The 26,191-nt window shown below is 40.0% G+C and overlaps 1 protein-coding gene across 1 annotated transcript in view; it reads right to left on the minus strand.

Moving 5' to 3' along the window:
* Positions 1-26,191, minus strand: part of exosc9 (exosome component 9) — a 65,788-nt gene that overhangs the window by 35,466 nt on the left and 4,131 nt on the right. The window contains exons 2-5 of the mRNA XM_043674027.2: positions 22,394-22,488; positions 15,591-15,710; positions 9,162-9,264; positions 5,731-5,868 (exon numbers count right to left, since the gene is read on the minus strand). Of these exons, the coding sequence (XP_043529962.1) occupies positions 5,731-5,868; positions 9,162-9,264; positions 15,591-15,710; positions 22,394-22,488 (456 nt within the window). The remainder of the gene's footprint in view (positions 1-5,730; positions 5,869-9,161; positions 9,265-15,590; positions 15,711-22,393; positions 22,489-26,191) is intronic.

The following is a 26,191-nucleotide window of genomic DNA, read 5'->3' on the forward strand; positions in this document are numbered from 1 at the left end:
CTTTTAGGTGGGCAGAAAAAGTGAATTTAATTGGGCTGAGCAATGGCAGATGGAATTTAGTTCTGATAAATGTAGGTGATGCTTTTTGGAAGGTCTAATAAAAGAAGGTTATATAAAATGAAAGGTAGATTCCTGGGAAGTACTGAGGAACACAGCCCATATATCCCTGAAGGTGTCAGCACAGGTAGACAGTGTGATGAAAAAGACACGTGGGATGCTTGCTTTCATTAGCCAGGGTAAAGAATATAGGAGCACGGTAGTCTTGTTACAACTTTATGCAATATTGGTTAGGCCTCAGATGAAATTCACCAGAATATTGGCTGGGAAAGTATCAGATATGAGGACTGACTGGATGGGCTGGGTTTTAGATTAGATTAGATTAGATTACTTACAGTGTGGAAACAGGCCCTTCGGCCCAACAAGTCCACACCGACCCGCCGAAGCGTAACCCACCCATACCCCTACATTTACCCCTTTACCTAACACTACGGGCAATTTAGCATGGCCAATTCACCTGACTTGCACATCTTTGGACTGTGGGAGGAAACCGGAGCCCCCGGAGGAAACCCACGCAGACACGGGGAGAACGTGCAAACTCCACACAGTCAGTCGCCTGAGTCGGGAAATGGGTTTGTTTTCGTTGAAGCACAGGAGTCTAAGGATGGGGTGGGGGAGATCCGATTAAGGTATACAAAGTTATGAGAAGCACAGACAAGGTAACTGTGTAAATTGTTTTCTCATGGCAGATGCGTCTAAAACCAGAGGGCGCAGGTTTAGGGTGAGAAATAAGTAGGTTAGAGGAGATGTGAGAATCTGCTTTCCACCAAAGGAGCGGTAGAATATGGCACATTACGCCTTGCAGGGTGATGGAGGAGGCATACACTATCACAATATTTAAGAATATTTCTGGACGAGCACTTCAAATGCCAGGGCATAGTTGGCTATGGATCAAGTGCCACTAAATAGGATAGTGTAGTTTGGTCGGTGTTGGTCAACATAGACAGGTGAGGCATAAGGTTTGTTTCAATGCTGTATGACTCTAATAGTCAAGCCCTCCAGGGTCAGAGGATCATCACATTCTCAATCCTATCAATCATAGGGAAATGACATTTTTCAGTCCTATGCGTTCCTGCATGCTAGGATAGAAAGTTCTAGTTTAATTGCGACAAGAAAGACATTATGTAAAGCTGGCACATTTAGAAAGGACAAATGTAGACTTGCAATTATGAGGCAATTCTAATACTGAAAACCAGCATAAGCTTTTTCAAAATGATGAAGAAAGGAGATAAGGAAAAAGACAAAAACAAACTTCAGATACTGGAAATGTAAAATAAAAACAGAAAATGCTGGAAATATTCAGCAGGTCAGTAGAGGGAGAACAGAGTTAACAATCTAGATTGTATGTTAATGGTAGGTATTCCACATTCTGTTGTGGAATTTGGAGGCAAATCTACCTCTGACTGACCACTAAGGGCTAGAATTGGGCAACAAGCAAGTGTCCCATCCAACACTTGCCCTGCTGCACATTCAGTTGCTGTGGGGTAAGGGCTAGCAGGCCAGTAGCAGGCACACATCGATAGTGCAAGCAGCCTACTTTACACAATTGCCTGCCAACCTACTTGCCTCTGGGTGGGCTGTAAAATCCATGCCAACGTATTCATTTATGCCTTCATAAGTGTTGCCAACCTGACTGACTGGAATATTTTCTATTAAATATATTAGTTTAAAATACATTCACAGGACATAGGCATGTTAGCTCAGACAATTTTTGATCAGAAGATGGCACTCATCATTGAAACAGCAGCAGTGGAGGAGTGGGTTATGATGATTCAAACAGAGAATGCTGGAGAAACTCAGGTTTGACAGCATCTGTAGAGGCAGAAACAGAGATAGTTTAAAGGCTGTTATGAATCTCTAGGTGCTGTTCTGACTAACACCAAAACCAACTGCTCACTGTAAAGCAATCTCTTCCTCATATTGATTGTTGATCCTTCATATTTTTTGTACCTCCACTCAAAAAGCTGATGCTTTATTCATCTGCATTTTCAGTTGACTTGCTGCTTCTTGACTTCCTTTTCAAAGTTTCAATTTGCTAAAGTCACTACCATCCAGGCCTGCCCTCTTACTTCCGTCCCAGTCTACGCATCCAATGAAAATTTAGCGACACTAACCACATCCTTCGAAGTAAAATACCTGCTCATTATTCTTGACCTCTTTCTCCAAACGCTTGTCAATCTTGTAAACAGGTCAATAATTTGCCTTGAGTTCCAAGGGTGTCAAATTTAGCGAACAGTTTCTGATGGAAAACTTGATTAAACACATTCTGGGAGTCCAAATAAACCAAATACACCCATAGACACTCCTCTATTCCAGTCACCTCTTAAAAAATTAATCCGGTACATGAGGGAAGATCTACCCTTAGAAATGCAATGGGGATCTAGATTAGAGTGGTGCTGGAAAAGCACAGCAGGTCAGGCAGCATTTAAGGAGCAGGAAAATCGACGTTTCGGGAAAAAGCCCTTCATCAGGAATAGAGGCGGGGAGCCTGCAGAGATAAAGAGGGGGTTGGGGTGGGGAGAAAGTAGCATAGAGGACAATAGGTGAATGGGGGTGGGGATGGAGGTGATAGTTCAGAGAGGAGGGTGGGGGAAGGTAGCAAAGAGTACAATAGGTGAATGGGGGTGGGGATAGAGTTATAGAGGTGTACAGCATAGAAACAGACCCTTCGGTCCAACGTGTCCATGCCGACCAGATATCCAAACCCAATCTAGTCCCACGTGCCAGCACCCGGCCCATATCCCTCCAAACCCTTCCTATTCATATACCCATCCAAATGCCTCTTAAATGTTGCAATTGTACCAGCCTCCACCAATTCCTCTGGCAGCTCATTCCATTCACGTACCACCCTCTGCATGAAAAAGTTGCCCCTTAGGTCTCTTTTATATCTTTCCCCTCACCCTAAGCCCTTTAGTTCTGGACTCCCCAACCCCAGGAAAAAGACTTTGTCTATTTATCCTATTCATGCCCCACATAATTTTGTAAACCTCTATAAGGTCACCCCTCAGCCTCCGACGCTCAAGGGAAAACAGCCCTAGCCTGTTCAGCCTCTCCCTGTAGCTCAGATCCTCCAACACAGGCAACATCCTTGTAAATCTTTTCTGAACCCTTTCAAGTTTCACAACATTTTTCCAACAGTGGCCTAACCAATGTCCTGTACAGCCGCAACATGACCTCCCAACTCCTGTACTCAATACTCTGACCAATAAAGGAAAACATACCAAGCGCCTTCTTCACTATCCTATCTACCTGCAACTCCACTTTCAAGGAGCTATGAACCTGCACTCCAAGGTCTCTTTGTTCAGCAACACTCCCTAGGAACTTACCATTAAGTATATAAGTCCTGCTAAGATTTGCTTTCCCAAAATGCAGCACCTCGCATTTATCGGAATTAAACTCCATCTACCACTTCTCAGCCCATTGACCCATCTGGTCCAGATCCTGTTGTAATCTGTGGTAACCTTCTTCACTATCCACTACACCTCCAATTTTGGGGTCATCTGAAAACTTACTAACTGTACCTCTTATGCTCGCATCCAAATCATTTATGTAAATGACAAAAAGTAGAGGGCCCAGCACCGATCCTTGTGGCACTCCACTGGTCACATGCCTCCAGTCTGGAAAAAACCCTCCACCACCACCCTCTGTCTTCTACCTTTGAGCCAGTTCTGTATCCAAATGGCTAGTTCTCCCTGTATTCCATGAGATCGAACCTCGCTAATCAGTGAAGTCCATATAGATCACATCTACTGCTCTGCCCTCATCAATCTTCTTTGTTACTTCTTCAAAAAACTCAATCAAGTTTGTGAGACATCATTTCTTACGCACAAAGCCATGTTGACTATCCCTAATCAGTCCTTGTCTTTCCAAATACATGTACATCCTGTCCCTCAGGATTCCCTCCAACAACTTGTCCATCACCGAGGTCAGGCTCACCGGTCTATAATTCCTTGGCTTGTCTTTACCGCCCTTCTTAAACAGTGGCACCACGTTTACCAACCTCCAGTCTTCCGGCACCTCACCTGTGACTATCTATGATACAAATATCTCAGCAAGAGGCCCAGCAATCACTTCTCTAGCTTCCCACAGAGTTCTCGGGTACACCTGATCAGGTCCTGGGGATTTATCCACTTTTAACCGTTTCAAGACATCCAGCACTTCCTCCTCTGTAATCTGGACATTTTGCAAGATGTCACCATCTATTTCCCTACAGTCTATATCTTCCACATCCTTTTCCACAGTAAATACTGATGCAAAATATTCATTTAGTATCTCCCCCATTTTCTGTGGCTCCATACAAAGGCCGCCTTGCTGATCTTTGAGGGGCCCTATTCTCTCCCTAGTTACCCTTTTGTCCTTAATAGATTTGTAAAAACCCTTTAAGATTCTCCTTAATTCTTTTTGCCAAAGCTATCTCGTGTCCCCTTTTTGCCCTCCTGATTTCCCTCTTAATTATACTCCTACTTTCTTTATACTCTTCTAAGGATTCACTCGAACTATCCTGTCTATACCTGATATATGCTTCCTTCTTTTTCTTAACCAAACCTCAATTTCTTTAGTCATCCAGCATTCCCTATACCTACCAGCCTTCCCTTTCACCCTGACAGGAATATACTTTCTCTGGATTCTTGTTATCTCATTTCTGAAGGCTTCCCATTTTCCAGCTGTCCTTTTACCTGCAAACATCTGCCTCCAATCAGCTTTGGTGATAGTTCAGAGAGGAGGTTGGGGGAAGGTAGCAAAGAGTACAATGGGTGAATGGAGGTGGGGATGAAGGTGATAGGTCAGAGGAGGGTGGAGTGGATAGGTGGAAAGGAAGATAGGTAGGTAGGACAGTTCATAAGGGCGGTGCTGAGCTGGAAGGATGAAGCTGGGGTGAGGTGGGGGGAAGGGAAAATGAGGAAACTGGTGAAATCCACATTGATGCCATAGGGTTGAAGTGTTCCGAAGCGGAAGATGAGGCGTTCTTCCTCCAGGCGTCGGGTGGTGAGGGAGTGGTGGTGGGTGGAGGCCCAGAATCTGCATGTCCTCGGCAGAGTGGGAGGGGGAGTTGAAATGTTGGGCCACAGGGCGGTGTGGTTGATTGGTGCAGGCACCCTGCCTCTATTCCTGATGAAGGGCTTTTGCCCGAAACATCAATTTTCCTGCTCCTTGGATGCTGCTTGACCTGCTTTGCTTTTCCAGCACCACTCTAATCTAGACTCTGATTTCCAGCATCTGCAGTCCTCGTTTTTACACTTAAAAATGCAAGGCTGGCTCTCATTCGCTGAAAATTTTCAACGCGTTCTGCACTCTATCCATAACTACAGAATAACTAACATAATGACACATGTTAGCTCGTTAGATCTGTAAATCCCTGGTTTCCTATCTCTACTTTCTTTAATAGCTAGGTGAAAGAGTGCACGAAGAGAAAAAGGCAAAAAGAAAATTGGCTAAAATGTAAAGATAATACAAATGGAATGAAATGGGAGGAGACTCAGATAGAAACAGCTGCGCAAATTACGTGGAGTCAAATGGCCTGTTTGTACACAGTACATTCTGTGTAAATCTAATATTTAACAGAATAGTGTTAATTAATTACCTTTAAATGTTTGATTACCAAATTATTTGCAGACATTTGTATCCAACTACGTTCTCCAACTTTAAAGAATAAAGACTTTTCTTAGTACTCACCACTGTGACTTCTTCTCCTTGAATAGAAACATCAGGTCTTTTGAAGTGAGACAATGCCACAATAGCTGCTATGCTTGCAACATCAATAATGTTCCCATCGTGGTTTAACAAATGCAAGTCTACACGTATCTGCCACACCTTAATAAAATAAATATGAACATTTATCTACCTATTTTACATGGAGTATTTTAGATTTAAAGGGAGAAGGGTGTTTAGAAATTTCTAAAACATAAGCTGATCAAATGCAAGCTTAGCTAACTTCATAATATGAATGCCTCATGATCATTTTTGATAACACTTTAGGGGCAAAGACTCATTTCAGTATGTTTTTTTAAAAAATATATTTTGCAGGATATCTGAATTTTCTTGGGTCACTCCACAAATAGTGTGGAAAAAAGCAGTTTCCAACAGGAAAGATCACTGGCTGGCTGCACAACATTACAACAGCTAAAAAAGCATGGTACATGGCTTGCTCTGGCACCTTTGCCATCAAACATCAACAAGTATCCTTGTGTTAGGCTTGAAAGGTAAGGAATTTTTCCCCTCTAGAAGTTTAAATCCTTTCCCTGCCAAAATTTCTCATACATGAGTGCTCCTCCTCTACTATTCACCAATATAGTCTTAAAATACACAAAAATATTCACCCTACATTTAATTTTCATAGTTAATAAATATAACATGAAATGTAATTGTCTTAAAGCAGACAGAGCATGTTAGAAGGATCATATCTACACAAAACTTCAAATCATCTTATTTAATTTCTCTGGTGTGGATACTGTTTGAGCTAGATGCAGTTAATAGTGAAGAAGGTTTGTCAAAGTTGCACTGACATTGCTACTGCAGTAGCAAGAATTCTAGAATGTTCTAGACAGCGGTGAAGTCAACAACATACAACAGACTTTTATGAAGCACAAACTTTTTTCAACAAGGGGCCACTAAGATCATGTGCCCCTGGTTCTAACTATTTCAGCATTGAGAAATGCTGAGAGGAAACCAACTTTTTTTAAAAAATGTTTGAAGCAGGAATCAATCAGGTGAAAAGTCATCTGGAATAACATTCACAGATGCTCCAGCACCTGCAGTGCAGTTACATGTAAATCTCATTTTCTGCCCCTTTTCTTAGTCATGGTCAAAGGAGAAAAGAAAGAGACTCCATCAACATTGAACTGCTTCATATTAAGAGTCTGTTGTGTCCTTAACTGCTTTAACCAAGAGTTAACTTACTGTTAATTAGACAAATATGGCAGAAAATTTGAGCACAGCTCGGTCCTACAAAATGGTTAATAAATAAATGACTAAATAATCAGTTTTTAGGTTGTGTTAGCTTAGGGAGGAGTAATTGGCCAAGATACTAAAGGAACTTTCAGTTTCTCAAAAGATCTTCTGACACCCAACTGAGCAAGTGATGGGGACCTTTGGAACAATCTCATTTCATTAGTATTGCTCTAAAGCGATGGCTCAAGTCATTGACTGGGGCTGGAATCCACACTATTGGATTCAGAGGTAGGACTGCCATCAAGTGAGCAGACACAAATTTCAGCTAGATTTTAAGCTTTGTGCTGAACAGATTTTGACAAAATTCTAAAAAAAAAAACGGGCCCAAAGTTTAAAGCAAATTGTGGTGATTTTGATCTAGAGAATTCAAAATTATTTTTACATACTTAATTGATTAATTAGTTACTCCAATTTTGAATTATACTACGTAACCAAAACATGCAAATATCAAATGCTAAAAGTAATCATGGCTTTCTCAACTAATAAATGATCCACTTTGAGGTACAGCTTCATCTTTAAATGGATTATTCCATTATTAAAAGCCTTGTACTCTGTGTAGCAGCCGTGAACCTCTGACTGTAGCTAGAAGGCCAAACAGAAAGTCGCATCTTGTCAGTTGGAAATACAGAGAAGACCACAGTAGTCAAATGATCTAATAATTCAGTTTTCAGCACTAAATTTCTACTTCGCTTCATTCAAATTACCAGACAATACAAATTTTAAACAAAGAATGTCTGAACTATTTCTTTAGGACTATGTTCCTTGCCTTGGCACAATTTTAATGTATTTTATTTTCTAATTAGGCAATCACTTATATTTAGGTAATACAGGTAAATAGGGTCAAAACTTTGGATCCCATCTTAAAGTATTCCCATACAAAGTAACTATTTTGGCAATGAACGTACTACAAACCTGAATCTGGATATCCATGTTAACAGTCTATTTGACCAGTCGGTCATACAGCTGCTTTCACTAGGGATATATTACAAACAAAGGCATTTACTCAGGACCATAGGAGAAGTTTGCACATTGATGAGGGTACTTCTCTCCACCGAACATTTACAACAGTATTGCAGAATAATTCATGCCCTCATTGTTGTGAGGGAGAGGGATGAAGCTCAAGTCCTTGAATGTATCATTGCCTATTCTGGTCTTGCGCATGAACATTCAAGGCTGATACTCCAGTGCAGTACTGAGCAAGCACTGGACATTTGCTTCCTACAGGAGACATTAAATCAAGGCCCCACATTTCTTCATACTTGATGTCTAAGATCCCAAGGCATTACTCTGAAGAAGAAGTGTCCTAACCAATATTTATCTCAACGTACCAAATATTTATCTGGTCAACATAGAAAAAAATTAATTGGTCATTATAACATTGCTGTTTGTGGAAGAATGCAGAGTGCAAATTAGTCGTTAATACTTTCTAAATTGCAATGGTGACTACAATTCAAAAATACATAATCACTGCAAAAGGACTTTGGGAGGTCCAGTGGTTGTGAAAGGTGCTATATAAAATAGTAGGTATGTACTTATTTCCTCTGGTAAGGGCAGATATCTGATTGAAGGGATTCAAATTTAGAGTTCTGAGAGAGAAACAAAAAGTGGATTTGGGAGGCAATGATACATTCAAGGACTTGAGAGGAAAGGAGGATTGGAGGTGGATGGCTGTTTCCAAAGATGTTAGGATTAAAAAATTGAGCAACAACATGATAATGTTTGCACTGAGAGAGGACAGAGGCAAGTTTAGAAGAGAATCCAAATTAAACCTAAAAGATGATGAAGAACCTCTTAAAAAGTTAATGAAATTATTCGCAAGAATTGAACTATTAGAAGTCAATAATCTGCAACAGGTTCTTAATAGATCGATTGTGGGTGAGTACGTCTATTTTTAGGCAAGACTGCTGTTGTAAACTGTCTTTTGGCTGAACTATACCACTTGAGCAAAGATTTTCGTACGCGCATAAATCTGCAGGCAAATAAATAAAAATAATTTAAATGCATCTAAATATTAGTGTGGTGAACTGTACTTTTGTTGAATGTACAAATCCATTCATCTTGCCCAGCAACTATCGCCTGGTCTGCCCGAGATGGTGGGCAGTAGGGAGACAGGTTCTCAGACGCATACCATACCTGTCATGAGAACATCTTCTCACCTTTGCACCTGCTACAACACATAGGGATTCTGTGTCTATGCACTTGGAATTCCTCAGACACCGCTCCAGCAGTCGGTTTAATTTAACTAATAGCTCAGATTGCCTGGAAATCAGAAAGTTAAACAGTATTATTGCAAAATAAATTTTCCCAAAAATAGTCAAATTTCAAATAAGTGAAAAATGAATATTACAATAACATCTTAAATTCTAACAACAGCAACCAAGAAAGTAGAGTCCTGATCAAAATACAGGGAACTAAGACAGTGATGGACTCAGATTGTCAAGAATGAATTGGGAAACCTTATAGAGTCAGATGTACAGCATGGAAACAGACCCTTTGGTCCAACCCGTCCAAGCCGACCAGATATCCCAACCCAATCTAGTCCCACCTGCCAGCACCCGGCCCATATCCCTCCAAACCCTCCCTATTCATATACCCATCCAAATGCCTCTTAAATGATATAATTGTACCCGCCTCCACCAATTCCTCTGGCAACTCATTCCATACACGTACCACCCTCTGTGTGAAAAAGTTGCCCCTTAGGTCATTTTTATATCTTTCCCCCCTCACCCTAAACCTATGCCCTCTAGTTCTGGACTCCCCGACCCCAGGGAAAAGACTTTGCCTATTTACCCTATTCATGCCCCTCAATTTTGTAAACCTCTATAAGGTCACCCCTCAGCCTCTGACGCTCCAGGGAAAAAAAACACACAAATTAGTTATAACAATTATTCATTCCTGACTGAATAAAAATAAAAGAAGAAAGGTGGCTCAACAGCTCGCCTGAGGATGGGAAGCATTTTAGAATTCAATAGAAAAAAGGGAAAAAATTTGATCAAGTGGGGGGAAAAGAGAGTACAATTGCAGGCAATGTAGAAACTGAGTGCAAAGCTTCTGTAAATGTGTGAAGAGAAAAAGACAAATATAGCCATCTTTTAGTTAGAATCCAGGGAAATTTTAACTTATAGCAAAGAAATGGCAGAAGAATTAAACATACACTATGTCCTCAAAAATAGCACAAACCACCTTTTAGAAATATTAGGGAACCAAGGATCTAGTGAGAGGGCAGAATGTAAGAAAATCAGCATAAATAAGAAAATGGCACTGGGAAAATTAAAGGAATTAAAGACTGACAAATTACTGGGGTCTGTTAGTTTAAGTCCCTAAGCACTAAAAGAAGTGGTCATGGATGCACTCTAGATACTGGATGCACTCTAGGACAGTTCCAAAAATTGGAGGGTGACTAATTCCACTATTTAAAAAAGGTAGGGAAAGAGAGAAAAAAAAGAGAGAATTACAGACAAGTTAGCCTAATATTAGTTTGGGGAAAATGCTGGAGTCTGTTATAAAAGACCTGATACCAGAACATTTGCAAACCATTAATGGTATTGGACAAAGTGAGGTCGGATTATGAAAAGCAAATTATGTTTAACAAATCTACTGAAGGCTTTTGAGGATATAACTAGTATATTAGATAGGGGAGAATTGGTGGACATGGTGTAATTTCAGCAGGATTTTGCTAAGGCCAGTCGGCAAAATTAAAGCACAGAGAACATTAGGATAATATATTTGCACGGATCAAGAACTGATTGACAGGCAGCAAGAAAAGGAATTGGAATAAATCAGTCTTTTTATAAGTGGTAGGCAATGACAAGTGAAGTACTGCAAAGTGTGTGTTTGGGTCCTAGCTACTCTCAGTATATATAAATGACTTAATGAGGGAACGAAATATAACATTTCTAGGTTTGCTGACAACACAAACTAGACAGGTTTGAGTGTTCTGAGAAGGCTGCAAAGAGGCTGGAAGGTGATTCAGAAAAATTGAGTAAGCGAACAAACACATGACAGATGCAGTGCAACGTGACTAAATGTGATCTTAAATGTTGGCATGAACCATTTAAATAGGGCCCTGCCTTTCAATGTGATATATTGGCAAGTGTGGATGCACAAAAGGATCTGTGTTCCCTTGTATATCAGTCCATGAAAGTAGACAGGCAACATACAATTGGGAAGGCAAATAGTATTGCCTTCATTGCAAGAGGATTTGAATAGGGATGTGTTACTACAGTTATACAGGGCCTTGGTAAGTCACATTTGCAGTGTTGAGGGCAATTTTGACCTCCCTACCCAAGAATTATACAATTGCTACAGTGGGAGAGCAACGGAGGTTCACTAGGCTGGTAGTGGGGATGGTAGGACTCTAAATGAGGAGGAATTGGTTTGGTTGCATCTATAATCACTAAAAGGATGAGAAAGGATCAGATTGAAATCTACAAAATTCTAACAGGGCTGGACAAACTAGACACGGGGCGGGGGGGGGGGGGGGGGGGGAGAGTTTTCCCTGATTGTCCTCTGGTTCTAGCCTCCCCACAGTACCAGAATACAGGACAGATCAATTAGGACTGAGATGGGGTAGCGAACCTGTGGAATTCATTAGGTATGGTGGTCAAGTCATTAAATATGTTCATAAAAGATGTACTTTTAAGATTTTAAGTGCAACTGATATTGGGAGAAATTGGGAATATGGCATTGAGAAAGAGGATCAATCATGACTATATTGAGTGGTGGAGCAGGCTTATTTGGTTAAACAGGCAACTCCTGCTCCTAGTTTGTGTAACAAATTGGAGAGCAAAATTGCCACTACTTTGCACAAAGGTCAAACATTTATTCCCAATTGTACCAGAGTGCTAATTTGCTTATTGCAGGATGAACTAATTTCACTTTGGTGCAGACAGAAGATGCTTTCATGCCAGCTGGGCTAAAACATTTTTCAAAAGATTCCTATAACATTCTCAAAATTAATGTTAAATTGATAATTTGATTTCTGCCTCCCTTCATAAGTGATGGGGTGGCATTTGAAATTTTGGAATCTAAAAAAGGCACAAATCTTGACCTAGAAAGCTTTGAAAATTGTGGCAATTCACCTGCATTTTCCTTACCTGGCTCTTTTAAGGTTTTTACCCAAAACTATCTTTAGAAATGTATGTAATGTCCAACGTAATTCTTAAATTATACAATGTCCTTGTCCTTCTAGATGGAAGTGCTGGAAGGCTTGCAAGGTGCTGTCTAAGGAGTGACTTTCTACAGTGCATCTTGTAGATGGTACACACTGCAGCTAATGAGTGTCGCTGGTGCAGAAAGTTGATGTTTGTGGATGTGATGCAAATCAAGCAAGCTGTTTTGTCCTGGATGGAGTAAAGTTTCAAGTGTTGTTGGAACTGTACTCATCCAGGCAAGTGGGGATTATTTCACCACATTCACAACTTACACCTTGGATGGTGGATATGCTTTGGGGATTCAGGAGAGGAGTTACTCACTTCAGGATTCTAGGCCTCTGGCTTTCTCTTATAGTCACAGCATTTATATAGCATCGCAGGTTTAGTTACTAGTCAATGGTAACCCCACGATGTTAATACTGGGAGATTTAGCGATGGTAATTTGATTGAATGTCAAGAGAAAATGATCAGATTCTCTCATGAATGTCATTGCCTGATATATGTGTAGTCTATACATTGCTAGCCACTTGTCAACCCAGACCCGGATCTGTCTTTAACGAGTCCATTATTCCTCTTTCTCCAAGCATGCTCCCTTATTATACAGCGATATATCAAGTCTCAAAATTATTAGTGTAAATTTGGGTTCCATTAAAAGATGGATAGAATCACATATAGCCTCAAGTTTACTTCGTTTTTCTATATTTGAGAGAGAATGTTAAGGGAAGAGTTTGGTTTCATTTTTGAGTTTTGATTGTGGTGACAGTGTTTGAAAATGGGTTTATATACAAAATACTTCTTGCCTCATCTAAATGTGTGAATAGTTCAGTGCTTTAACAAAACAATGATAGAAAAGAACAAAAATAGGCTAACATGACACAAGGAGACAGAGCAGTTTCCTTTTAAGAAAGAGACAACCATCCAGGTGAGGGAGGATGCAAATTTCTGTCAGAGAGGACAGTCCTATGGCAGCAGAGATACTGTTAGCTTAGCAGTACCAAGCAGTTTAGTCTAAAAAAAAGGCTAAAGTGGTTTAATGTCAAGAAGAGAAAGTTTCAGAAGCAGAACACTAGGGAAGAGCAGTTTAAGGAATGTGTTAAGAACTATGTGAGCTGCATCAGCATTAGCAGTCTCAGGAAGAGACTTTGACTAAAGAAGCTTGCATCTTGTAAATACAGAAGTTTTCCAGAAAGAAATCAAATTCTGCCTTGTCAACCAACAAGAAACTGTAAAAGTAGAAATCGGGTCATATTTCATGGAGTCTTAAAAAATAGTAAGGTTACAAAAGGATAGAACCTATATTTCTTGTACTCTGTAAAATGTTTTTTTCATACGTTAAGAGCTTTGATATTCTTTTGTTGAAAGTAAATTGGAGCTTCTTGCGAATGTATTCAATGATGGACCACCATGGGCACCAAATTACAAAAGCAAACTCATCATCTATCAAGCCAGGTTTTACTCTGGGTTCTGACTGGTCAAAAATTATCAGCTTTGACCATAAAGTTTATTAAAAACAGAACAAAAACTCTCTCATTTAATGAAATACCCTTGAATCTATCAATTATTGAAACACTGTCTGACCTAACTAGAGACACAAAGAGGGATTCAAGTCCAGACTTGCCTTCCTAGAAAAAGTGGCCATATTTAATTCTCAGCTGAAATAAAAACTCAAAAATAGGTATAATCATTCCCACTTTGAACTCACTGGCCCTACATGATTCCAACGAACCTCAAGGAATGATTCATTCTTTAGATTGGGCACTTTACAGTTGATTTTAAATGTTAGTTACTGCTCAAACTTCACTGTTGGAGCTGTTGATAATGATTGCACTATTAACATTTTCTTTATTGTCCTGTTACCAATTTCTTTTGCCTTGCAATGTCATCTTTTTATCATTTAATCTTATTTGCTTTCCTTCCAACAAAGACATTCCTCTTTCTTCTGAAGAGTCGTCACTGGATCTGAAACATTAACTCTGCTTTCTCTCTACAAGTTGCTGCAAGACCAGAGTTCTTCCAGCTGTCTTTGTTGCTGATTTCCAGCAATTCTTTGATTTTTCATTCATCTTTGTTCATCCCATCCCCGGCAGCCATACTTGCTTAAAATCTGCTACACCACAAACATTTTCCACCGGAGAGAAAGGATAATTGATTAGAAATAAATTTAGTTCACAGATGTTGCCTGATCTGCGAGTAGTTGTAATATTTTCTGTGATTTTATAATCATTAATTCACTTCCTACAATGCCCAAAGCTAATGAATTCAAAATTGTGGATGCCAACTTCATGTAGCTTTTACAGTTATACGGGAGGAGAGATCCTTGCCTAATGCTGAAGATTCTGTTACATTTATAGTACATTTCAATTTTTACAAAAGGATCACTGAATCAGGATATACTTTAATGCAAGTCCTGAAAATAAAAACAGAAAATGACAAGTGACTGTAGATTAAGGGTGACACTTGAAGAATAAAATGGTATCTCGTAAAGAATTCACCCAATCTGCCTTTGGACTGCAAATTGTGGCACAGACATGCTTTAAATGTAGTATACCAAGTTGGGAGGAGGATCGATAAGTCACTTTTTTAACTGGAAAGAGTGCTTGGGTGGTACTCAGTAGCAGAGGAAAGAAGAGACACATTGAATCTGCTGTGCATGTACAAGCATGTGCCGTGGAAGGGGAGGTGTTATTGGTGATGGTGTGGTGGGGAGGTGGGTAAGGAAAAATTAAAAGGTAAACTGGAATATCACAGAGGAAATAGTCTGCTCAGAACATGATGTTTTGTGGTAGCTGAAGGTGGCAAAAATGGTCATAGATGATCTTTTGAGGTGGAAGGAGAAGACAAGGTGAACAAATTAATGTTTCTAGGAGTGAGCAGCAGGAAGGAGACCAGAACTACAAGAAATGGGATGGAGACTAACAGCCATAATGAATCCTCAATATGAAAGGTTCCATAAGTGGGGGGAGGGGGAGGGGGTGGGAGAGTGGAGTATAATTAAGGTCGCTGAGCAAGAAAAGAGAAGAGACAGAGATGGTCCATGTGAAGGCAAGGGAATGGCAGAAATTGGTAGCAAGAGCGATTACATTCTCAAAGTATTGGCAAGAGCAATCTTAAAACTGACAATTGCATGCACATGTATAATGTCCAATCTCCAAGGCATGCACCCAACTTTAACTGGGTGGAAACAGTGAACATTCAGTTTTGACAACTGCACTATCAGCTTGCATTCAAATGAATATTTTTATAAGTGCATTCATTGGAAAGAGAAAAAAAAAGGTACAAACACAAAGTTACAGTAATGCACAATATCAAAAGCATTTTCTATCTTCACTAAAGGGAACAGAAACATTCAAATGTCAAAAAGGAAAACAGGTTGGTAGGTGCAAAATTATTAATAATTGTAATTTTTTATTGTTATCTGCACGCCAAACTAACCTGCCAGCTTCAAATGTAGGAGAAGCCATTGGAGAGAGCTCCAAATTGAAGAAAATTATGCCTTCTGTAGGCCGACTAAGTTTAGGAATAACAAGTTCACATGATACTTGTGCCAGGACCCTGAAATAACAGTTAAAGACAAATTTAACATCTTTTATTCCAACTCCAGAGAAAACAAAAACATCTCTGCATAATAATGGACAATATAAAAAAATCATACTACAATGCAACAGAGTTCTGCATTATCAAAAATCCCCGATTCTAGATTTAAAATGCTTTAACCCTAGGCCTCCTAGATATTCAGATGGATGTTAAAAATCTTGACATGATTCAATGAGAAGCAAGGGGCTTTCTTGCTACCTGATAGCAAAAATAATTGAATAAAAAAAGGTAGACAAAGAACAAGTTTTTATTTAGTCACCTCCTGGTGGCGTCTTCCTTGCCAGCATATCTTTTTGTTACTACTCTACAAAACAATGGCTCTAAACTTGGAACTGGCAGCTCTCTGGCAGAGGCCTGGTTGCACTTGGCACCCCGGCAGAAAACTGCAAGCAAGCACTTAGGAAGAAGTGATACTTTAACTCTCAAAGCTACAGTACACCCACATCTTCAGAAAACTAAATCTACAACAGTGAGTAGAGTGGGGTCTTTCCTGGCTATAGTTTTATTGAGATCTACCTCTTGATTAAACTTTTAAAATATAAGCCCTATATATTACATTAGCCTGGAAGAGTGTTTTTTAAGAGCAATAATATGATGCTATTTTCTGGGTCTGTAGATTGTGAAGGATAAAGATGGCCTTTAGTAGAGTGATGTGCTCTTCCTGTAGGATGAGTGTGTTTAGGGAAGAGTTTCCATGTTATTGATGATTATGTCTGCAGGAAGTGTCTTTGGTTGCAAATCCCATTAGACAGCATGGATTGGTTAGAGCTGTGATGGATGGCAGTTATAAGCAGGGAGAAAAACCGCAGATACAATCAGGTTAACTCCAGGAGAGGTAGGAGAGGTAGACAGGTTGTGCAAGAGTCTCCTGTAGCTATCCCCATCTCAAACAAGTATGCCGTTTAGGAAAATGTTGAGTGTGATGGACTCTCAGGGGAATGTAGCACGAACAGCCAAGTTTCTGGTATCAAGATTGCCTTGAATGTAATGAGGGTTACATCAAGTTCCAAGTGATCGATTGTGATAGGAGACCCCCTAGTCAGAGGCAGAGATAGATGTTGCTGTGGCAGGAAGTCAAAAATAAGAATGCTTTGTTGCCTCCTTGGTGTCAGGATCAAGGATATCTCAGACAGGATGCAGAATGTTCTGAAAGGGGACAGGGACCAGCAGGAGGTCATTGGAACTAATGACATAGGAAGGATGTGATATTGAAGGGAAAATATAGAAAGTTAGGCAGGAATTTAAAAAGGAGGTCCTCAAGGGTTATAATATCTGGATTACTCCCAGTGTTATGTGCTAATGAGGGTAAGAATAGGAGGTTAGAGCAGATGAATGTGTGGCTGAGAAGCTGGTGCAGGGCAAAAAGGGTTCATATTTTTGGATCATTGGAATCTCTCCTGGGGTAGAAGTGACCTGTACAAAAAGGATGGATTGCACATGAACTGGAAGGGGACTAATATACTGGCAGAGAAATTTGCTAGAGCTGCTCGGGAGGATTTAAACTAGTAAAGTTGGGGTGGGGTGGGACCCAGGGAAATAGAGAGGAAAGAGATCAATCTGAGACTGGTACAGTTGGGAAAAGGAGCGAGTCAAAACAATCAAGGCAGGCAGGAACAAAGCAGACAACAAGATAATAAATTAACCTGCATTTATTTCAATGCAAGAGGCCTAACAGGGAAGGCAGGTGAACTCAGGGTATGGTTAGAAACATGGGACTGGGGTATCATAGCAATTACGGAAACATGGTTCAAGGACGGACAGGACTAGCAGCTTAATGTTCCAGGATACAAATGCTATAGGAAGGATAGAAAGAGGGGAAGAAACAAGAGAGGAGGGGGAGTGGCATTTTTGAAAAAGGACAGCATTATGACTGTACTTAGGAAGGATATTACTGGGAATACATCCAGGGAAGTTATTTGGGTGGAAGGGAGAAGTAGGAAAGGGATGATCACTTATTGGGATTGTATTATACACTCCCCAATAGTCAGCAGGAAATTGAGATCTCAGCTATCTGTAAGAATAATAGGATGGTTATGATAGGGAATTTTAACTTTCCAAACATAGATTGGGACTGCTAGTGTTAAGGGTTTAGATGGAGAGGAATTTGTTAAGTGTGTACAAGAAAATTCTGATTCAGTATGTGGATGTACCTACTAGGGAAGGTGCAAAACCTGACCTACTCTTGGGAAATAAGGCAGGGCAGGTGACTGAGGTGTCAGTGGGGAAGCACTTTGGGGCCAGCGATCATAATTCTATTAGTTTTAAATAGTGATGGAAAAGGATAGAACAGATCTAAAAGTCACAGTTCTAAATTGGAGGAAGGCCAATTTTGGTGGTATGAAGCGAGAGCTTTCAAAAGTTGCTCGGGGCAGATGTTCACAGGCAAAGGAACAGATGGAAAATGGGAAGCCTTCCAAAAAAAAAGATAAGATTCCAGAACAGCAAGTCCCTGTTAGTGTGAAAGGCAAGGCTGGTAGGTGTAGGGAATGCTAGGTAACTAAAGAAATTGAGGTTTTTGTTAAGAAAAAGAAGGAAGCATATGTCAGGTATAGACAGAGATCGAGTCAAACCCTTTAGAAGAGTATAAAAGGAGTATATTTACAAGGGAGATCAGGAGGGTAAAAAGGGAACACGAGATAGTTTTGGCAACTAGGGTTAAGGAGATTCCAAAGCAATTTTATAAATATATCAAGGACAAAAGGGTAACTAGGGAGAGAATAGGGCCCATCAAGGATTAGCAAGGCAGCCTGGAACCGCAAGAGATGGGGCAGATACTAAACGAGTATTTTGCATCAGTATTTACTTTGGAGAAGGACATGGAAGATATAGAATGAGGGGAAATAGATCGTGACATCTTGAAAAATGTCCATATTACAGAGGTGGTGGTGCTGGATGCCTTAAAACACAAAAGTAGATAAATCACTAGGAGCCAATCAGTTGTACCCTAGAACTCTGTGGGAAGCTAGAAAGTAATTGCTGGGCCCCTTGCTGAGATATTTGTATCATCGATAGTCACAGGTGAGGTGTCGGAAGACTGGAGGTTGGCTGACATGGTGCCACCATTTAAGAAAGGTGGTAAGGACAAGCCAGAGAACTATAGGCCGGTGAGCCTGACATCAGTGGTGGGCAAGTTGTTGGAGGGAATCCTGAGGGACAGGATATACATGATTTGGAAAGACAAGAACTGATTAGGGATAGTCAACATGGCTTTGTGCATGGGAAATCATGTCTCACAAACTGGATTGAATTTTTTGAAGAAATAATGCAGACCTGATCTATATGGACTTCAGTAATATGTTCAGCAAGGTTAGATCTAGCCATTTGGATACAGAACTGGCTTGAAGGTGGTGGAGGGTTGTTTTTCAGACTGGAGACCTGTGACCAGCAGTGCGCCAGAAGAATCAGTGTTGGCTCCACTACTTTTTATCATTTATATAAATGAGTTGGATGTGAACATTGGAGACTTAGTTAGTAAGTTTGCAGATGACACCAAAATTGAAGGTGTAGTGGACAGCGAAGGTCAGAATACAAGGGGACCTTGATCAGATGGGCCAATGGGCCAAGTAGCAACAAATGGAGTTTCATTTATATAAACGTGAGGTGCTGCATTTTGGGAAAGCAAATCTTAGCAGGACTTATACACTTAATGGTAAGGTCCTAGGGAGTGTTGCTGAACAAGGGGACCTTGGAGTGCTCCTTGAAAGTGGAGTTGCAGGTAGATAGGATAGTAAAGGCGATGTTTGGTATGCTTTCCTTTATTGAACAGAGCATTGAGTATAGGAGTTGGGAGGTCATGTTGTGGCTGTACAGGACATTGGGTTAGGTCACTTTTGGAATATTGTGTGAAATTCTGATCTCTCTCCTATTGGAAGGATGTTGTGAAACTTGAAAGAGTTCAGAAAAGATTTGAGGAGAAAGTGAGGTCTGCAGATGCTGGAGATCAGAGCTGAAAATGTGTTGCTGGTAAAGCACAGCAGGTTAGGCAGCATCCAAGGAACAGGAGAATCGACGTTTCGGGCATAAGCCCTTCATCAGGAGCTTATGCCCGAAACGTCGATTCTCCTGTTCCTTGGATGCTGCCTGACCTGCTGTGCTTTACCAGCAACACATTTTCAGCTCAGAAAAGATTTACAAAGATGTCACCAGGTGGAGGATTCGAGCTACAGGGAGAGGTTGAACAGGCTGGGGCTGTTTTCCCTGGAGCATTGGAGGCTGAGGAGTGACCTTATAGAGGTTTATAAAATCATGAGGGGCATGGATAGGGTAAAAAGAGGTCTTTTCCTTGGAATGGGGGGAGTCCAGACCTAGACGGCATAGGTTTAGGGTGAGAGAGAAAAGATTTAAAAGGGACCTAAGGGGCAACATTTTCATGCAGACGGTGGGTGTGTGTACGGAATGAGCTGCCAGAAGTGGTGGAGGCTGGTACAATTGCAACATTTAAAAGGCATCCGAATGGGTAGTTGAATAGGAAGGGTTTTCAAGTGATATGGGCCAAGTGTTTGAAAATGGGAGGAAATTAATTTAGAATATCCAGTTGGCATGGGCGAGTTGGAATGAAGGGTCTATTTCCGTGCTGTACATCTCTATGACACCATAAAAGCAGATGGATAGGGATTAGAGTCAGCAGAGCCAGAGTGGAGGGCCACATCAAATACTGAACATTTAAATGAGTCTCTACTCATTAGGTTTAAAAATTAAGGACTAATTAGTCTTTTGAGCCTGTTCTGCTTTTCAATAAGATCATGACCAATGTTCTAACTAGATTTAACTTTCCCATCATTCTCTTTTTGCTTAATTCTCTTAACATTCAAAAATATATAATTTCTCTCCTGATATATTCATAACTTTGCATCACCACTTTCTGTAGCAGATAATTCCAAATGTTCACAAACATTTGGAGTGAAGAAATTTCTCCGTATTTCAGTCCTAAATGACTAATTTTTGATTCAGACTGTGACACCATGTTCTAGCTTCCCAATTTGAGGGAATATTTTCTCAGCATTCTGAGGATTGTGCATTTCCATTAAATAATCTCTCATTCTTCCAAACTCCCAGGAAAGTAGGCCTAGTTCATTCAATCTCTTGGTATTACACAATTCCCTCATTCCAGGAGGAAGTAAAATTCCCCAAAAGGACATTGTCCCCCTAATTGGACAAGGAAGCCAAGACTTCAGGAGTCCTCCAGCTATGTTCTCATCAATGCACTCTAAAATTGCATTCAGATGTTTTTACGCTTTTATTCCAAACCCTTTGTAACAAAAGCTAACATATCATTCCCTGCTTAATGCTTGCTGTATCTGCAAGTAAACTTTGTGATGTATGTGTATGGTAACACAAGTCCTTCTGAATGCAAAAGTGTTTCAATATCTTTCTGTTCAAAAATATGTAATTTGCTTTTATTAATTTGCTTATCAAAGAGAATAATTTTAAATGTTAATACGTTGTGTTCCATCTGCCACATCCTTACTCATTCACTCAACCCATCTCAAAAAACATTGCTTCCATTAGTTCCCCATATCCATCCTAGCTGCATCCTCAAACATTTCCAACAGATTTGTCGAACAAAATTTTCTTTCTTAAAATCCATATATTCTATGTTTAATCATATGATTTTCAAAGTACTATGTTACATCATCTCTAATAAATGCTCACATTGGCCCAAATCCTCCTCAGTACGAAGGAAGTTCTTAATAAAAAGATTTATCAGCTGTGTCGTCACAGAGAATCATCCAAGCAGGGAAAGGTCTCAAGGAAGAGTTAAGTTATTGTAATAACACCAAGTTAACACAACATGGCTGAAGTTTGCACTTTGGGTATGCTATCACTTCTTTCACCTCCCTTTGTCTCTAATGTGTCTATTCCTACTTTCACTAATCTAGCCCTGTTTATAACCTTTGGCAATGTTTATACAATCTACTGAGCATGCTTTGCTGGTCTACACTAATTCTTTCTATTTCTTGGGCTTCCTTTGTTGAACTTAAAAACACAACCTTCAGGCTTTCAACTTTTTTTTGAAAAGTCAAACATTAAGTCTTTTTCTGCGATCAAATATCATCTAACTCTTATTAGCCACGATCAGACACTTTTTTTGTAGGTTTTTTTGTACCTCAAATGTACATTTGTTTCATATCAAGTTTCTCTTCTTTAATTGCTTGTCTCCAGCACTGGATTAGAAATTTCCACCAATTGAATACAGGGAGGGCTGAAGCCATTGTTTTCAGACCCACACCAAACTCCATATTTATGGAGTACAAGCCTTACTTTCCTCGAAATGCCACCCAGCCCCTAATTCTCTATTCTTCCTTGCTTATAAATCTCCTTTAAGAGAACAGATGACCGATTTTCCTGGAGCTTCTGCTGGCACACCTCCAACTGATGAAAACAACACCTTTGCCCTTCTGTCTCTCCACTTGGTTCCTTCTCAAATGTAGTACAGCCACCGGTGAGGCACATGGAAGAAAAAGACAATCAAAACTTGGCTGCCCAATGCCATGGCACTGGTGTAACAGTCCATCTCAGCTTCCACAAACAAGTTTAAAATGCACCAAAAATAAAGACAAACTGCACAAAACTCAAACACACTTTTGCAGATTGTATAAAATGAAGAACTACAGGGATCTAAAAAAATTGAGTTATTTTACCTTGTTTTTCCCAGTTCCACAATACAACATCCATATTCTGTTCCAAATGTTATCTTGATATTTCTATAGTCATACGTCTGTCTTCCATCAAGACGCTGTAGGTTAGAAATGCAGGGTATCAGTCACATTCTGAACAAAATAGTCATAGTCTGCGGCAATTCTGTAACTAAATTCCATCTATATTCATGATGGGTTATGGCTTGGATTTGTCGACACATTTATATCTTCTTTAATGGTAAAACAAAATTCAACCCCATCCCATTACAACTTTTTAACAAATCAAAAAACCATTGAGGCAAAAAGCTCAATTTACGATAGCTGCTGATTAAAATAGAAAAGAACGGTATTTCTCAACATTAGAGCATAGTCTCAGAATTAATTAAAACGGAGATAAGGAGGAATTTCTCCTGAGGTTAGAGTGTATTTGGAACTCCTTGCCTCAGTCCGCTGTGGAGGCACACAGTCTCCCACTGTATGTTTAAAACTGACAGATATATTCTTGACCAGTGAGGGAATCAAGGATTACAAGGTAAGGGCAGGAAAGTGGACATGATGAATGTTGGATCAGCCACAATCCTAATGAATGGCAGAGCAGACACAAGGTGCCAAATGGCTTTTTCTGTTCCTATTTTTTAAAAGGTCTTATAAGATCCCACGGCATGTAGAACGTGCACCTTATTTAGAAGAGGAAGGTGGGATATTGGTCTTGGAGTAATAATTTGAAGACATGAGTTCAAATCCTACCATAGAATCAAATCATATCTCAAGTTTGAATTCTTTGAAGAAGCTAAGTTAAAAATCACACAACACCAGGTTATAGTCCAACAAGTGTATTTGGAAGTACCAGCTTTTGGAGCGCTGCTCCTTCATCAGATGGGTGTGGAGCAGGATCATAAGACATAGAATTTATAGCCAAAGATCTGAGTGTCATGCAACTGAAACAATATATTGAACAAACCTAGACTGCTATTAAGTCTTTCAGAATGGGTTGCAGGTTTCAGTTCACTAATATGTAAATCCCAAAACTTCTTTCCAGTAACATTAGAGATTACTTTAGGTTTTATAACGAAAGGTGACATCATGGCTCAGACAATGGTGTGAGGTTAGACTCTGTCTGTGCCCCAATCTGGAGCTAGACTGGTTCTATTTCCAAAATAGAAAGTTATAAAAGGTTAGATGGATCGACTGCCTGCATATTGTATGCTTTTGAACAAAACTGAACGTATTGGCAATTACAATTCTGCAATGCAAAGTCACCCCATAGACTTATAGGTGTATGTGCGTGCATGTGAGAGGAGAGCGCGAGAGCATGCGTGTGTCAGCAGTGGGGGGGGGCTTCCACATCATGGCTACCAAGAAGATAGATAAGGCATAGACTTTAGCAAGGCTTTCAACAAGATTTCGCATGGTAGATGGTTTAGTAAAGTTAGATTACATGGGATTCAGGAAAAGCTAATCAATTGGATACAAAATTATCTTGACGGTAGGAGACAGTGTATGATGGCAGTAGGCTGCTGTTCAAACTGGAATCCTGTGACAAGTGGTGTTTCATAGGGATCAGTGCCAGGTCCACTGCTGTTCATCATTTATATAAACAAACAATCTGGATGAGAATATTGAAAGCATGGGTTGGTAAGTTTGTAGATGACACCAAAATTGGTGGTATAGTGGAGAGTTAAGATTGTTATCTAAGATTACAATGGGAGCTTCATGAGGTGGACCAATGAGCCAAGGAGAGGCAAATGGAGTTTGATTTAGATAATTGTGAGGTGAAGACAAACCCACGTAGGACTTACACAGTTAATGGCTGGGCCCTAGGGAATGTGGTCAAATAGAGACACCCTAATTCCTTGAAAGTGGCGTCACAGGTAGAAGATATTTGGCATGCTTGCCTTCATTGGTCAGACCATTGAGTGCAGGGAGTTGGGAAGTCTTGTTATACAGGACATTGGTGAAGTCAATTTTGGAAAACTGCATACTGTTCTGGTCGCCCTGCTATGGCAGAATATTACTAAATTGGAAAAGGTGCTGAAAAGACTTACATGAATGTTAATATGACTTGAGGGATTGAGTAAAAAAAATCACAACACCAGGCTTTAGTCCAACAGGTTTATTTGGAGCCACCTGATGAAGGAGCAGCGCTCCGAAAGCTAATGTTTCCAAATAAACTTGTTGAACTATAACCTGGTGTTGTGAGATTTTTAACTTTGTACACTCCTGTCCAATACCCGCTCCTCCACATTCAGGGACTGTGTTCGAAGGAGGGGTTGAATAGGCGGATACATTTTTCCCCTGGAGTGAGGGAGGTTGAGGTTTTTAAAATTATGAGGAACACACAAAATAAATAGCAAAGGTAGTTTTTAAAAAGGGATTTTAAAAACGGACCCGAGGGGCAATCTTTTTCACACAGGGAATGGTGCACATATGGAAATAAGCTAGCAGAAGTGGAAAATGCAGGTACAGTTATAACATTTAAAAGACATTTGGACAGTGTTAAGGACCAGACCAAACCTTTTCAAAATATATTTAGTACAGGCCCTTTTTTTTCATATTTTGAGAAGGTTAGTGTAAAGTATTCCATTCCAGATACAATTCAAACTACTCAACATTAAGCAAAACATTATTTTTACAGTACAGTTAAAACACAGACAACCATAAAACAAAAATAATTGGCTTAACTGTAACTGGATCAAAATGGTTATCAAAATACTACATATTAACTTAACATCCCATAAACACACCCTCGGCAATGGAAAATTCAGTAAAACAGATTGTCTCACATGCAACTCTAGCAGCAGGAAGAGAACCCCCAGCTTTTAGCTGTAACAAAGACAGGAATAAGAGCTTCCACATCTAACTTCAAAACCTCAGCAACCGCAGAAAACTAAAACTAAAAATCCTGGTTTTGTGGGAATGTAACCCCCACCCATTCAGGTTGCTTTAATTGTTCTAATTTATTTCCCCCCCCAAACCCAAGGCTTTCCTAAGCTGTTTACTCTATTGGCTTTGAGCAGAATGCTCTGTACCTCTATCTCAACCTTTCTTCATTAAAAAAAAGCCAGGAAAAAATACACCTCTTAAAAGCCATAGTATTGTCACAACAGGTACACGAACAGGAAAGGTTTAGAAAGATATGGGCTAAGGACAGGCAAATGGGACTAATTTAGTTTGGGAAGCCTGGTCAGCATGGATGAGTTGGATTGAAAGGTCTGTTTCTATGCAGTATACTCTAAATCCATATTCTTGCTTTCAAAAACAGACAAGTTCACATTATAATCCAATAACTATAGAATACAGAAGAGGCTAGTCAGCCCATCAAGTCTGTAGTGCCAAACATATACTACTTACACTAGACCCACTTTCCCACACTAGACCAATAGCCTTGCATGCTATGGCACTTCAAGTGGTCATCCAAGTACTTTTAAAAGGGTTGTGAGGTTTCCTGCCTCAACTTACCTCCCAGACACTGCATTTCCAGACATCCATTTTTCCTTAAAATCACTTCTGAACCTTTTGCCTTTCACTTTAAAATTTTGTCCTAATGTTATTGACCTTTCAACCAAGTGTAACAGTTGTTCTCGATTTACCTTCTCCATGCCCCTCAATCTTATACATCTCTATCAGACTCCCCCTTGAGCTTCTGTTACCCAAAACAAACAACCCAAGCTTAACAAGCCTTTCTTCATAGCTGAAATGCTCCATCCTAAAAGATCTAAGATAAAAAGGAGCAAGATTAGGCCATTTGGCCCATTGAATGGCGGAGCAAACTCAGTCACGGCTGAGATGTTTCTCAACCCC

The sequence above is a fragment of the Chiloscyllium plagiosum genome, unplaced genomic scaffold (assembly GCF_037043375.1).
Source record: "Chiloscyllium plagiosum isolate Xiang-an unplaced genomic scaffold, Cpla_swu_hap1 HiC_scaffold_36, whole genome shotgun sequence".
NCBI classification, from domain to species: Eukaryota; Metazoa; Chordata; class Chondrichthyes; order Orectolobiformes; family Hemiscylliidae; genus Chiloscyllium; species Chiloscyllium plagiosum.